At 36.2% G+C, this 15,964-nt stretch overlaps 2 protein-coding genes across 2 annotated transcripts in view; one reads left to right on the top strand and one right to left on the bottom strand.

The window, feature by feature from the left end:
- The first annotated feature begins 1,244 nt into the window (after nt 1-1,244).
- On the top strand, nt 1,245-4,695 carry Trap1 (TNF receptor associated protein 1). Its single transcript, XM_018540813.1, has 13 exons — nt 1,245-1,361; nt 1,540-1,632; nt 1,880-1,962; nt 2,024-2,251; nt 2,454-2,620; nt 2,727-2,836; nt 2,923-2,996; nt 3,083-3,429; nt 3,507-3,654; nt 3,739-3,866; nt 3,932-4,119; nt 4,207-4,505; nt 4,589-4,695. The coding sequence occupies exons 1-13, from the start codon at nt 1,247-1,249 to the stop codon at nt 4,688-4,690; spliced, it is 2,082 nt and encodes a 693-aa protein (XP_018396315.1). The 5' UTR covers nt 1,245-1,246; the 3' UTR covers nt 4,691-4,695.
- A 2,916-nt stretch (nt 4,696-7,611) lies between these two features.
- The window catches only part of LOC108774641 (fat-like cadherin-related tumor suppressor homolog), a 54,590-nt gene continuing 46,237 nt past the window's right edge, over nt 7,612-15,964 (bottom strand). Inside the window, exons 17-23 of the mRNA XM_018540792.1 lie at nt 14,471-15,868; nt 14,064-14,201; nt 11,275-13,980; nt 10,002-10,335; nt 9,592-9,732; nt 9,075-9,221; nt 7,612-8,550 (exon numbers count right to left, since the gene is read on the bottom strand). Coding sequence (XP_018396294.1) covers nt 8,000-8,550; nt 9,075-9,221; nt 9,592-9,732; nt 10,002-10,335; nt 11,275-13,980; nt 14,064-14,201; nt 14,471-15,868 — 5,415 coding nt within the window. The 3' untranslated portion in view covers nt 7,612-7,999. The remainder of the gene's footprint in view (nt 8,551-9,074; nt 9,222-9,591; nt 9,733-10,001; nt 10,336-11,274; nt 13,981-14,063; nt 14,202-14,470; nt 15,869-15,964) is intronic.

Below are 15,964 nucleotides of genomic sequence, written 5' to 3'. Positions count from 1 at the left end.
ATAAAAATTTGGACTTGAGCACCTCTGGCACGTATCTATAGATATGTCTATAACGCATAAATATTTGATGTAGATATCCTCATGTTAAACAAAGTAATAAGCGATTATCGTGTCAGACAAATTTATTTCACATTGTTAAGCTGTATAAATGTCGTTATATTTTAATTCAATATACGATACTTAATCAAATTACTAGTAATAGCGGAAAAAGTTTATCATAAGTTTTATTTCTTATATTTATCAATGCGATGTATCAAGCTCACAGACTAGGATAATTTATTTAACTAAGATTTTTATTTAACTATAGATGAAGAAAATCATTTTATTAATTATACACAAGCATATTTTTTGAGATATATAGTTGATGGTTATCGAAATATAATGTTTATTATTTGTTACTAATTCGTAATACCAATATAATTCTATTTAAATTTTAATTATATTTGTTTGTAATCAATATTCAATACTAAAGACCGTTAATGTAAGAACATATATAACTAATAAATAATAATAGTTTAGCTTGGGAGAACATTTGTTTATAATATTTTAAGAAATTTTTTCTCTATTAAATAAATTATTTTTAACTAAAAAAAACTATAAAAAAGTGTCGTGATGAATGCAGGCAGAGGAGATAGAAAATGTTAGTTTTTCAAACATCTCATCAACTATATTTGAGAAAGATTATTTACCAGACGTTATTAATACTATTATAAAAATGGAAAGAAGCTTGCGGAAAAGAGTTACTGTTAAAAACGTGGCATGTATAAAATAACTGCGAGAACATAGCAGTATATGATATTATTTTTTTATTAGCTATTAGAAAATATATGCGCAAAATAGCATACCTGTAAGCAGGGATGTCATTTCAGGGCTTTACACATGAAGGAAGATATAAGGAGACTCCACTCGGTCTCGCCAGTCTACAAGACATGAACCCATTTTAGGTTTCGAGTTCCGTTTCCGATTCTCGACACTCGCAGCGCTCGTGAATTTAGTAGTGCTGCGCATAATGAGTGCGAGTTAAGAGAAATGATCATTTCTCTTACTCGCACTCATCAGAATCGGAAGCTGAACTCGAAACCTAAAAAAAATGAGTCCACTTTTATTTTACGGAGTGGAGTCTCCTTATATCTTACTTCCTGGCTTTACATCACGACTAGCGCCATCAGTTGGCGGCCTAGCGCGACTACTAGTCACACACACACATATAAATTTGTAAGATTTGTCACCCAGGTTAAAATTGAAAATGGCAGCCGCCTTCAGAATTAAGCACGCTATTAAATTAGGAAGATCTCTTTCAAGATTATTAAATAGAAATTTGCAGGAGAAATTAGTTCATTTACAATGCCAACGATTACCAAGTTTGTTAAGCTTTTATTTTTATCGTGTCCAACAAATATTTTACTTTTACATATTGTACACTATTTGTCATATAGTTTTTCTATAAATCTATTTTTTTTATATATATATAATATGTGTGTATTTTCCATTGTATTTTATTGATGTCAAAGCATATATAAATTATTTTCAATTTTACAGTTATTTACAATTATACACGACATTTGTCATCTCAACCAGAGGCTCAAACTACAGAGTACCATAACATTATAAAAGACACAGAGAAAGCTATAGGTAGTATATTCAATTGAAGAACTTGCTATAACAATGAGCTAATCAACAATTTGTAGATACAACAACGGAGTAAATCAATTCTAAAGTTATAAAATAATGGAAAAAATATGAGTACTTATTATATATTCGATTACATTGTAGATTAATCCACTGTTGCAGCAAGTCCTTTGATCGTAATTAAGATCATTATATCTGAAATTATTTTCTAGATAAATGTAACAGGTAAAATATATTTTATTATGTGCAGGTGAGAGTGCCAAGCATGAATTTCAATCTGAGACGCAAATGTTGCTGCAAATTGTCGCTAAGTCTTTATATTCAGATAAGGAGGTAATAAAATATGAATTTTATTAGAAACTATGTACAGTAATTACATTGATTAATCCACTAGGTGTTTGTACGTGAGCTTGTTTCAAATGCTAGCGATGCACTAGAGAAATTAAGATATTTACGTCTGAGTGACAATGAAGTTACACAAGTAGCTGGTGATAGAAGTTTGGAGATACATATTGGTACTGATAAACAAAATCGTACTTTAACAATTCAAGATACTGGCGTGGGAATGACTAGAGAAGAATTGATAGCCAATTTGGGAACTATAGCTCGATCTGGCTCTAAGGCAAGTACCATTGAGCTTATATATTTTTATTTTTTTGGTTTATAAAGTATGTATTATATATATGATTTCAAGTTTATTTGAAATAAAAATTTTAGCTTTTGTAGATATTCTGAAATGTAATTCAAAATATAAGTCATACATGTATGACATAACATATATACGTAACATTTCTATACATAGATATATACCATACATATTTTAGGCATTTCTAGAAAAATTGAAGGAAGAACAAAACTCTAATGACACATCTAAAATTATTGGGCAATTTGGAGTTGGATTTTATAGTGCCTTTATGGTTGCTGATAAAGTAGAAGTATTTACAAAATCTTTTGCAAAAAATGCAGAAGGTCTTTGTTGGACCTCAGATGGGTAATGTATAATAAGAAGGAATATTTATTATTCTCTATATAAACACTATCGATATTATTTATTTTAATAGCCATTTGTAACATTATAAGCACATCTTCACATATAGATCGGGTTCATATGAGATATCAAATGCAGATGGTGTACAGCCAGGCACAAAGATTGTTATATACTTAAAACCGAATAGCCGAGAATTCAGTGATGAAAATACTATCAATCGTAAGTACATTAGCGATAAGGATATGTACTTATTTATGTTGTTTTACGTACATTTAATAAAATCTATCTTCTCTTAATACATTCAGGCATTATCAACAAGTACAGTAATTTCGTCGGCAGTCCTATTTTTGTAAATGGAAAGAGAACTAATATGATTCAGGTATCATTTATTATATAACTTCCTTTCATTTGTTCCATTTTTATGTTTAATCTACCATAATTAAGCAAAAATATTTTCTTTTACAGCCGTTATGGATGTTTGACCCAAAAGATGTTACGCCGTTGCAACATGCTGAATTTTATCGATTCGTAGGAAATTGCATTGATTCACCAAGATTTGTACTACATTATTCGACGGATGTACCATTGAGTATCAAAGCTCTATTATATTTCCCAGAAGAAAAGCCCGGAATGTTCGATTTAGCGAGGGATACTACCAGTGGAGTGTCGCTCTACAATCGAAAAATTCTAATTAAAAGCAAAGCAGAGAATATCTTACCAAAATGGTTACGTTTTATTAAAGGTGTAGTAGATTCGGAAGATATACCATTAAATTTGAGCCGTGAATTATTACAAAATAGTATATTGATTGGGTGAGAATAAACTTCTGATATTTGTATTGTTTATTATTGCGTACTATATAATTATAAAGACTGTAACTTTTTGATAGAAAATTGCGAAACGTGTTGACCGCACGTATATTAAAATTCCTAAATGAGCGATCTACGAAGCAGCCAGAAGACTATAATGAATTTTACAAAGCTTATGGTTTATTTTTAAAAGAAGGCATTGTAACTAATAATGATCAGTCTGAAAAGGTAGGTAATTTATTGTATTTCGTATAAGTATCAATAAAATATGTTTATATATAAAATATTCAATAATTTTATGTTTTATTGTAGGAAGATATAGGCAAACTCCTGCGTTTTGAATCGTCTGCTGCTACCTCAGGAGAATTAGTCAGCTTAACGCAATATTGCAGTCGTTTAATGAAAGATCAAAAGGATATATATTATTTGTCAGCGCCAAGGTATAGTGAAATATACTCTAAATAATTCGAGTTAGTCAATGATTTACAAAAGTCATATGTTACAGTCGAACTCTAGCTGAGCAATCACCGTATTATGAATCTTTGAAAAAACGAAATATTGAAGTTTTATTCTGCTATGAGCCATATGATGAATTAGTATTAATGCATTTGAGACAGTATAAAAGTAACTTTTTGACATCTGTGGAAAAAGAAATGCGAGATGATACGGAAGCAAATAAACCAGAAAATTTGGGTATGTAATAAATATACACATTATATATATTTGTAAATTAATTAAGACGTAAAAAAAACTTGTGTGTGTATTATATTCTTTGTGTAGGTATTATAAATAAGGATGAACTAGATAATCTCGTAAATTATATGAAGAAAATTCTCGACAAAAAAGCATATGATGTTAAAATGACGAATCGTTTAGAGTCGCATCCTTGCGTAGTAACCGTTCAGGATATGGCAAGTGCAAGACACTTTATTCGCATGCAGAGCCATCAAATGAATGAAGAAATACGATATTCTATGCTCCAACCGCGCTTTGAAATAAACCCAAATCATCCTCTCATCAAAAAGTTATGCAAACTAACAACTACAGATACTGAATTAGCTGATCGTCTAATACAACAGGTATGTTGTAATAAAAAACTCTGCAAATACTTTGACGTTTATCTTTTAAATAAGTTATCATAATAAATTATGTACCATTGTAGTTATTTACCGGTGCTATGGTTGGAGCTGGACTAATTGAAGATCCACGTATATTATTGACACCAATGAACGAATTACTTACTTTAGCGTTGCAAAAATATTAAGATATAGGAAAAAGATTATATCAATATTATTCTATGATTTAGAAATAAAAGGATATTTTCCTTTTTATATATACTTTTTTCTACTTCTAATCATAGAGGAACATTGAATGTTTATCCAAGATATTGTATAAGACAATAAGTTATTCGTTTTATTATTTAATAAAAATATCAATAAAACTACGAATAAAATATAACTTATTATAGGCAAGATTGGTTTCTTTATTACAATAGGTTGTTCTTGTACAAATTAATTATAGCCTTACAATAATAACAAGTCAAATTCCTCGTTTTCTTAAGAGATTTCGTGATATCGATATGTATTCTATTAGCAGGGCTAGACATTATGGCAAATTTAGAAATTGTACCCATTTTTTCCATGTTTTTTTTCCATGGTTCTAAAAGTTGTACACTCAAACTGTTCAAATGGCAAGCAATAAATAATTTTATAAAATTATTTTATATAAAATACATAAATATTCGGTAAAATTATTTATTCCTTACTTTTGTAATTTTTCGAGAACATAACTCGCCAATAAGTAGGCCTGAAGCAATAAATAATTTACTAAAAAAATTATATATACAAATCATTTATGTACGCTTTCGATCAATTCCATACTAACTATAAAATATAAATTGATAATTTTAATATTATTAATTTATCACTTGAAAAATTTTAAAAGATAAGTTTTGCGATTTTTGTAAAATTACTAAATAAATTTATATACTATTTATAAAAAGTTCGCTGTCACATCCATATTTTCTACTTTACAGTCTTTGACCAATGTGCTTCATCGTTTCCTTTTTTTAAATAAAACTAGTCTAAATGTGTTATATAATATTTATCCGTGCTTCATGCTGTGATTATCATTACTGACTGAAATTTTATATCGCTTATTTTTATCGAATTTGTTGCAACAAACTGGCGGAATCAATTTTGTTCTCTATACTTTCTCTCTCATATGATTCTAATATAAAATCATTTAAAAAATGTTACCATATGAATCTTAATATATGATTCTCTAAATTTCAGAAAGTAGAAGCACAGTTGATTTTAACTTATATAAAGACGAGAGACGATACGTTTGCTCTTGGTCAACATAAAAATCACCCTGTTTAGCATTATTAGTAATATATGATTCGCTAATATATCCTACAAACACACGCAGGATAGCTAGCATCCTTTACAGAACAGGAACATAAAATCGAATTTCTCAATAAAATTCTACGTATATAAATGAACATGTATACCTCACCCAAATGTAAGCTGCCACTATACAATATCCATTAATAAAAAGTATTCTAAATGAAAGTGACAATGAGTAAAAAAAATCTTAGACATTAATAACGTGTTCCTTGATTCTTCTATTTCTTTTATAAAATAAATCGAAGGAAATGCATTGCTTGTATGGCATTAAGAATTAATTGGCAGTTTTAAAAAGTATTCCATTATACAATATTATATGAAGTTCTTATGATGAAGAATACATGAGATGCGAATGGCAGATTGGTAAAGGGTGCGATGAGGTGAATTACCTCGCACCGCTGAGCAGTCTTATTAAAGAGTAGATAGACGATAAAGCGTGATGTAAATAGTAGCACCATGTATGCAAATTTATCGGTCGTACTAATTGGTGACTGAATAAAGAGATAAAAGGGAGAAAAAAGTTAAATAAATGGAACGTTGACTTAGCTTACGTACACACGGAGGAGATATCGCCCCTTCCATCGCTCTTCTTTGTTTCTTCTTAAATTTGTTATAAAACGTTGGGTAATTAACATTGCAATTATTATGATACAAGTTATAATATTTGATCATCGTATAAACATTATTATCATCACAGTAAAAATATTTCATATTTTTTTAACTATTAACCTGTGCATAAACATGTGCATAATCGCGCACATGTTTGCTCCGTAACACGGAGGAGGTTGTTCTTCTTTTTCACTAGAGTCCATTTACTTATACGCTAATCTGCTACTTCTTACTTAATATATGCATTATTAAGTAGTCCGTCGGTTCATTTATATGTAACCAAAATAAAGTCAGCAAATAGTAAAAATACATAAATGTATCTATGTATCTTTTTGCACTGGAATTATAGTTGTTGGATTAATATGTTAAATTTAAACGATAGGTCATTAAACAATAGTCATTGGTCTGACGACACGGTCGTGATTAACTTTACTTTTCTCGAGTAATGAATTCTCTTTTTCTTATTCAAGATAATTTCTTATGCATATAAATGTAGTCATAGTTGACATAATCTATTTTTTTTCCTAATAAATCTCATCTCCTTGGTAGAGTCAAAAGAAATATTTTCAATTATTGTGAAAAAATAAAATAATGTCAAGAATGTGTGCAGTGTGTAGCGTTCTCTAAGATGTCATCATACATTTTTCTTCTTAATTAAACAAATAATTTATATTTTTCATGTGTATTAATATCTTCCAAATATAGGAAGAATGTGACTTGGAAATAGAAAATATACGAAAATTATATGTTCAAATATCTTTTTCTACCACCAAGCCATAAAATTACATTGATCTATATTTTAGATTTTATCTGTTTATATACAGGATATTCCGTGAGGAAACCGACAAATTTCTAAGAATGTAATCTAAGAAAATGGACATTTTAAAGAATTAATGTGATTAAAAGAATATTCACATATAAAAATTATAAATGTTTAGTATTTTTTGTTTGTTACAATAAATATAATAAATTATCTTGATAATGTTCATTGTACATGAATCATATTGACCTAAAGTATATATACATTATATATGTATATGAATTCATTACTTTAGAATAAATTCAAGAATTCTAAAAATTTATCAATTTTGTCACGGAATAGCCTATATGTTATTACAACGAAACATATGTATCTAATATTAATAAAATAAATAAAATAGAAGCTGTCTAAATTATTTCAGCGATTCTGATATGAACATACGCGACGTACGCACTGCTTGCAGTTGTAAGAGATAACTATTCGCGATGAGTTTATTGGATTAAGTACGCTGATTCATGAACTCTACCTATGTAGGAGGAGATTTGAGGCGCAATGTATTTCCGCAACGATATACATCACACGCGCGACGTGCGTCCAGAACACGCCGGTGGTTCGCATAAACGAATTCCTTACTTCATAGCTGCCTGTACAGACGGTCTTACTTTTCTACGGCGATATAATACTCTATGTACAAAATTGCATATTCACAGATATCCGCGCGTTTCAATCGTAAAAGTACGGAAAAACACGCTCTCGCACGCTTCGGTCTATCCGCGTACTTCGGCACCATCGGTCGTCACACTGAGGTCTGTGTGATGCCGTTCCCCGACAGCCACAGGCGTCCATTGCTCTTCTGATCCGTGATCTCGTATTCGGAATCGTCGATCTCGCATAGATTCGTGGAGAGATCGCTATTGCTGGTTGCACCGCCCAATAGCGAATTCCTTTCCTCCAGCGTGGTGATGACGGATCCAATCTCGTCCTCCTCGATCACCTTGTGGCATCGGTTACGGCGGGTGCTCGGAAAACCATAAGGCACTACGTCATCTTCTTCCTCGTCGGACTCGAGGGTGCTGAGACGGCCGTTGAGCGGATTCGTCTCGTTTTCGGTGTCGGTATGAATATTGTAATGCGGCAGATATGAGTTCGGGTGACGCAGATAGCTCTCAGAGCTTTTGTATTTATACTCCCCTTCACCACCGCTATCGAGAGGATTCAGACGTTGCGTCTCCGCGCAATGATACTGCTCCGAGAACTCGGTCCCGCATTCGGAGTCGCCGACATATTCCGATTCTTGATCTTCGTTTAGTGTTTCAATGTCCCTCGTTGGATCTATTGGACCATGCACTATAACAGAATTGCAAATGTTACATATAGTTCCATATTGTATATTGCTAAGAAAGTTTTACAAATTGCTGTAATTAATGTTAGTGAAACCATAAACTGACATGTATGTATGACATGATATCATATATTTTTCGTCATGCATAAATATAAATTTGCTTAATTATGGTACTAATTCGTTAGTCATTATTATAAATTCATATTATTCTTTTATTATATTACAGTGTTAAGACGGTATTAAATATATCACTTTAGGTTTTTTAATTTTTATTATAGTATAGGATGCGTGTCAATAAAACTACTGAATTTTTGTGACAATCTAATAAGTGTGCTTAAAAAACTCAATACTTATAAAATTAATAAAATTAAAGCTGTCAAACATCAATATTACACTATTCATGCTAATGTAGGAAGAGATAAATCAATGCGCATTCACATATATCTTCGCGTCTCAATCAATAGAAGCACTCTCGTACGGTCTATCCGCTTTGGTCTATCCGCGTACTTTGGCACCACCGTATACTTACTTAATGGTAGTTGATGAGTATTCGATTCATTACTCTCATTGCTATGAAAACTGGATGAGTCTGGAACCTCGCTGCCGGGTACCTCCGTGATGTTGGGCAAGGGATTCTGACTCGGCCTGACCCAGTCTGAACAGTCCCAATGATATCCTAAAAGCATTGCAGACAACGACTGTACTCCGACACGCTACATGCGATGCGGCTTAGTGTTGTGCGGTGAAGTAAAAGATATAGATAGTGTGAGGGCAAATAATAGCACTCGATTGAGATAGTACAAGCGAAGAAGCGAAGACCCAAAGTATATTGAGTATCCTAAGATCGCATATCTTTGGTTACAGTAGCTTCTGGTGAATTTGTAAAGTTTTATTAATAGTCGTCGATGATGTATTTTTAAATTTTCTATTTCTAGACTGTTACATCGCAAAATGTAATGTTACACATCTCTAATTTTTAAGAAATGATACACGATTCGAAAGATACTCTGTATCTCGAGCCATACGAGCGGGCTGTCTCGACTTACCACCGACGATGCGAGGATCATCCTCGATGGATGTGACGGAGGTGACGGAAGACCCAATCGCATGAGGCGTCCGTCGAGAAGAGTTTAGTAGAAGTCCTCCAGTGGTCAGCTCTGGTACCACTGGGCTCGCTCGTTTCAGGTCTGTTAGTGCACACAACACGAAACACGCTGGTGTTAATAGAATAATCGGCTACGCTAATGATGGAAAGGTCGCAATAAGAGAAACAAAGATAGAAAAAGAGCGAGAAAAATTAAGAGAAAGTTTCGTCAAGGAGAGACAAGAATGGGGAAGGGCCTAGTGCACCACCCCTTACGATTACATGCCATAAGCAAAATTAAAAATAAGAAGCTACCGGACGGAGCCAAAAGGATGGCTTTCCTCTTTCATTACGTGATCGTGGCCTACTCACCATTCTTGATTTTAGTAGTATCGGTTATGAAGGAGGCTAGTTGCATCTGTTCCTGCCAGGTGGGCTTGTGTAGACTGTCCGTGTCGCTGCCAGTTGCATTTCCGCCGACTGGGTTAGCGAGGGTCAGGGACGGGGGTGGTACGGGAGTACTGCGATTTAGGTTCCGCAAATAATCAGGCGGAAAGTTCTCTAGTTCATCGCCCGCGCTACCATAGCTGCGCAGGGTGTCCAAGTTATTTAGAGCCACCGCCGCCGAGTTACCATACGTAGCAGGCTCGTTGTTCGAGCTTGGGGTATAGGAGGCGGGTCTGGGAGGACATTGGGGAGGTTCTCTCTGTAAAAAAAAGAATTACACGTAGACCTTAAATGGGATCGACGTCGCGACGAGAGGGAGTGTACTACGTGGGCAAACCAAACGATTGCAAATAAAAAATAAAACAGCGTTCATGTCGATTACTAAATAGCGATTATATACCACAAAGAACTGAAGGCATTACATCGTAATCGTAAGTTAAAATAGTTAAATTTCTTGAAGTCTCTCATTGTGTAAATATTGAAGTAATGCCTTCAAATAGATGTACATAGTATGTCTGAGAAAAGTTTTCTCGGATGAGCATTCTAAAAAATCAACGAATTCAGATATTAGTTTTTATTCATATCGTGCTTCTACGTAGTCCTCTTTTTTCATAACATACGCAATTAAACGGTATTGACGATACAATGATTGAAAACTGTTATAATACTTCTCTTCCAAAACCGCCTTTAACTGATACGTTCCGTTATACATATCTCGGATCGCTGATACATTGTCAAAAAAATTCTTCTTTTAGACGCAATTGTCTCGTAGTTTTTAATCAAACGATAGGACATAATTATTTACTATCCTTCGCATTCATCTGACTTGGGGTCCTAATAGACTTCTTTTATTTCTTAAGATATAATAAAATTGTACCTAAAAGAAAAATGTTTTAACGATATATATCAACGATCTAAAAATAATGGAATGCGTCAACTAAAAGCAGTTCCGGAAGAGAAGCAATAGTTTCTCATTATTACATAGTCGTTCTATTGTGTGTAACAAATAGTGTATCAACAAAGAAGGGGACTATGTAAAAAATCTGCTATAAATAAAAATTAATATCTGAATTCGTTGATTCTTGTTGTAGAATTTTTATCTAGGAATTTTTCAGATATACTATGCAAGTTGAAGAGCTCATGCTTTTGTAACGTCTTGTAATGAGAATAATCAATCTAAACGTAACAATAATAGTACCTGTATGACTTCCAGATTGCTCAATTTTGAACTGCGCTTGAATTCGTGCTCATTTGGCCTCGCGGAATTCAGAACCATCTGCTTCCGTGTTTCGTTGTTAATGTTGTTGGCGCGCGTTCTAGTTCGCTTCGTCCGCATCCGCCAGAAAGCAACGAATATGACGATGAGCAGGATGTTAAGCAGCACCGCAATGCCGATCCACATGAGATACTCCCATGGAATGTTTAAGTGGCTGGATATGATGGGCGTGGAGAAAGCCGGGTTGCCGCAGTTCAAGCCGGTCATATTCGGTGGACAGATACATCTGTATGTGCCAATCTCATTCACGCAGGTGCCGCCGTTCGTGCACGGACTTGCGTCGCACTCATTTACGTCGGTCTCACAGCGATCGCCCGTGAAGCCCTGGCATTTGCAGATTGGGCCGTTGTTTCCTTCCTCACACACGCCACCGTGGCTGCACGGATTCGGGCTGCAATATCTACCAAATTCACAACGTTTGCCACTCAGACTCGGCCCGACGCACTCGCAGATATAATCACCGCCTTCTGGTATGATCTTGCAACGGCCGCCATAAAGACAGGGCGATGAAGCGCACGGATCCGTATCGATCTCGCAAGCTAAACCGGCGAACCGGCTGTGACATTGACACTCATAGTTGTCGCTGCCCGTGTCCTTGCAGGTACCACCATTCTGGCACGGCTGTGAACCGCAGACACCCGGCGGCACCAGGATGGTCGTCGTGTCGCAGCTAAACTCAACATTGGCAAATCGCTTGAGAATCGCTACGCTGCTAGCACCGCTCATGTGCAATGGGACAGATACCCGAGCGATTCTAACGTCGTCCATACAGCCAACAAAACCACGCTGCACGTCTTCGAAGCCGATAATCGATGGATGTTGCCTCACTTCAGCGCCCAAATATAAATCGTCCGACTGCAGATTCAGAATATCATTAATACCAGGCGCCGAACCATGAGCAATGTGTTTTCCATCTACAGTCAGTCGGGCACTATTGCTTTCTCGCTCCAGCTGAATCTCGTGCCATTGTCCATCACTCACGTACACACTGCTCACTCTAACTAGTCCCTCACCACTGCCCAAATCAAATTTGTACTGCATCACGCCATTAACGATTTCCAGGATATTATAGTCCACTTTGCCGGCCGCGTACATGAGGTTGCCGGTAGGCTGCATCGTTCTGATTCTCAAGGACAAGCTGAGACGGTCTTCGATTGTTTGCCGTATTAACGCTTTGTCGATCTTGTAGCGTGCATAACTCTTGCCGCTGAAAGATATGGGATTTCGTGGAATGTAACACGACTCATCGTGGCATTTGGAAATATCTATGTCGCAAGTCTGACCGGCATATCCTTCAGGACACTGGCATGAGTATCCTTGAATGGAGGAGTCTGGCACGCAAACTTTGAAGAGAGGACAGGGATCCCTGGCACATTCGTTGACTACTACCTCGCAGTGATTGCCGGCATATCCTTCCTTGCAATTGCATTCCATTTTGTGTTTGTGTCGCGGTGACACGAAGCTCATTACGTCAGTGGACACGGGCGTTATTTGCGTAGGATCGAGAGTGATTTTGTCTTGGCAATCGCCGTAAAAACAGTAACCTTTATTGCACTTGAACCGAACAATCTCTTCAACTACTAACTTCGTCGACTCCTCCAGTTCCTCTACATGCTGGTTTAATGCCTCGCGTATGCTCTCTGACGCATAAAAACCTGATGAAGCTGCGGAACTCGTTGCTTTCTTCACAGCGAATAGAAGATCGAGATCGTTGTGTACTGCCTGCCGAATTGCCCGGGATTTGATTAAGTTCGTCTCATCAGTCGACGGCTGTACGCTGATAATGACGATATCTTTAAGACGGCAGTTCATTGCGTTGCGAACAGTTCTAACGAAACCTTTGCGATGACTCAGCATAAAATCTTCAGGACTGACTTCTCGAAATCTCACGATTACCGAACTCTCGAGCATTTTGTCGGTTACTAAATCAACGTTAACTTTTACAACGGAGTACGAATGGAACTTGCCATCCGTTACGCTAACATTTACTCTATATTCGCCTACATCAAGTCTAGGCAGGGCTACTAATGTACCATCGACCTTGTCTATCTGGAAGAGATCAGTGCTTGGAATCGACGAGGATGGTATCAAACTAAAGAGAAGCGTGTCGTACTGATCTTGATCGGTCGCGTGAACTTTTCCAATAATACCACCGGGATATTCGTCCATGTAAGAATTGATAATCACTTCGAGGGGCGTGATTACTGGTGGATATTGCGATTCCTCGATCACTTTGATTACAACCCACGCGTCCGAGTATAATGGGGGACTGCCGTTATCGAACACTCGAATATGCAGCACATACTTATCTTTTACTCTGTTGTTAAACTTCGTCGCTGTTCGCAGAGTGCCATCCTGTTCTAGCCGAAAAGCATCGCCTTCGTTCCCAGAACGGAAATCAAAGGTGTATGGATCGGCATTCGGTTCGATGTCCGCGTCTGTGACTACGAATTGTAAAACTGTATGACCGAGCGGTTTGTCTTCCTGTACAACAGCTGTGTAATTTGACAAAGAAAATAATGGCGGATTATCGTTCGCATCCAAAACTTCAATATTCACCATCACGAAGCTCGAGAGCATCGGTATGCCATTATCACGCGCATGAATTTCTAACACATAGCTTGCAATCTAAAAAAAAGAATGAAACGTTTATTAGAGTTTATTTAATGTTTCGTTTATGCTTGTATCTATAATGTATATTTCGTACTAACTTCTTCTCGGTCCAATGGCGCGGTGACAGTAATCTGTCCTGTTTTTCTGTCGATAGAAAATTGCTTCTGTCTGTCGCCACGTTCTATATAATACGACACATTGCCATTCTCCTCGCTATCTAAATCGTTCGCGTAAACCTGAAACGTCAATAAAATAAAATATTTTAATGAGACAAATAGTTTTATATTATTCAGTAGAATTATTAAACAATAAATCACAGTATTAGGTCTGTTGTTTTTAGCTAAAGTTCTTGCATGGTTCATTTTTCCCTTTTCTCTCCACGTTGAAGAGAAAAAGAAAAAAGTGAGATGAACCATGCAAGAAGTTCAGTTAAAAAGAACAGGCCTATTGTCTCTTTAAGAAATATTATGATAGAAGTGCAAATAATAAGAATTGAGAAACTCACTTGCGTAACTTTTTCTCCGATTTTTGCATCTTCCCTCACAAAGGCTCTATATGAAACTTCGCTGAAAATCGGCGCGTTATCATTGCTGTCGGTGACGGTGATATTGACAGTAGCGTGATTGCTCAGTGGCGGAATGCCTCCATCAATAGCTTGAATAGTGAGGAAGTAATCGCGAGCCCGTTCATAATCTAGCTGTTCGGCGATAGTTAGAACGCCCGTTTTGGCATCTATTTGGAATTTTTTATGCTCATTGCCACCAACAATCGAGTAATATATATCAGCGTTCACTCCTGTATCTTTTGAAGTAGCAAGCACTCGTGCCACCTCGGTACCAACCGCGTAGATTTCTGGTACTTTCGCGAAATAAAGTTTAGAAGCGAATTCCGGCGGATTGTCATTGATGTCCTGTACGTTAACGATGAGAGAGGCGACCCCCATTAGCTGAGGAGTGCCCTGATCAAGCGCCTGAATAGTAACATTGTACATGGCTTTCGTTTCTCTATCCAATGGTTTAGCCAACGTGACTATTCCACTGTCCGCTGCGATGACAAAGTGGCCATCCGCTGAATCAATAAATTCATATCGGATCTTCCGATTGATACCGATATCGTCGTCCGTAGCGTGTACTTTCGTCACTAACGTGCCAATTTCCACGTCCTCAGGCAAAGTGCTGCTGTAAGTTGACATAGTGAATTTTGGCGCGTTGTCATTGAGATCGGAAACGAGAATCTCCAATTGCGACGAACACTCCCAAGTCGGCTTATCTCGGTCTTGCACATGGGCTGTTAAGGAATATTTGGCTTGAGTCTCTCGATCAAGTTGCCCGACTGTTTTCAACACGCCGGTTTCTTTATCTAACGAAAATTTGTCGTTATTGTCGCCGGTTAAATAAAATCGTAACTTAGCATTCGGCTCGTCGTCGTAATCTGTGGCCAATACGGTCAAGACATAGGCACCAGGATGAGAGCCCTCGGAAAGTATCTCTCTGTAACGGTATCTGAGGCAATACGGTGGATTATCATTGACATCCAGGATTTGAACCGTCACTTTTGTATCAAAAACGTATTTTCCATCTGTACCAACGATTTGAAGCTCATAACGATCAATAGTCTCTCTATCTAAGGATTTCGCCACGTATACTTCGCCGGTAGATCTAATTTGAAATTGCGATCTAGAATCGCCGGACGTTATATAAAATTCTATCGGTGTGTTGACATCTGTGTCTTTATCGACGGTAATCAGTTTTACCACAACCGTTCCTGGTAAAGCGTCTTCGTTCACTGTAGCCTCATAACGATCATCAACGAATGCGGGCGCGTTATCGTTATAATCCTTTAACTTGACGTGCACCGACGTTCTTGCGAAGTGTTTCGGATTTCCATTGTCAGTAGCAACCACCTGAAAAAAAAATTTACTATATGACATATTCTATTATATATATATATATATATATATATATATATATATATATATATATATATATAGATATATATT

This window comes from Cyphomyrmex costatus, unplaced genomic scaffold (assembly GCF_001594065.2).
Source record: "Cyphomyrmex costatus isolate MS0001 unplaced genomic scaffold, Ccosl1.0 scaffold270, whole genome shotgun sequence".
In the NCBI taxonomy this organism is placed as follows: domain Eukaryota; kingdom Metazoa; phylum Arthropoda; class Insecta; order Hymenoptera; family Formicidae; genus Cyphomyrmex; species Cyphomyrmex costatus.
Note: the sequence above shows the minus strand (reverse complement) of the source record. Positions and strands in the feature narration are given on the sequence as shown.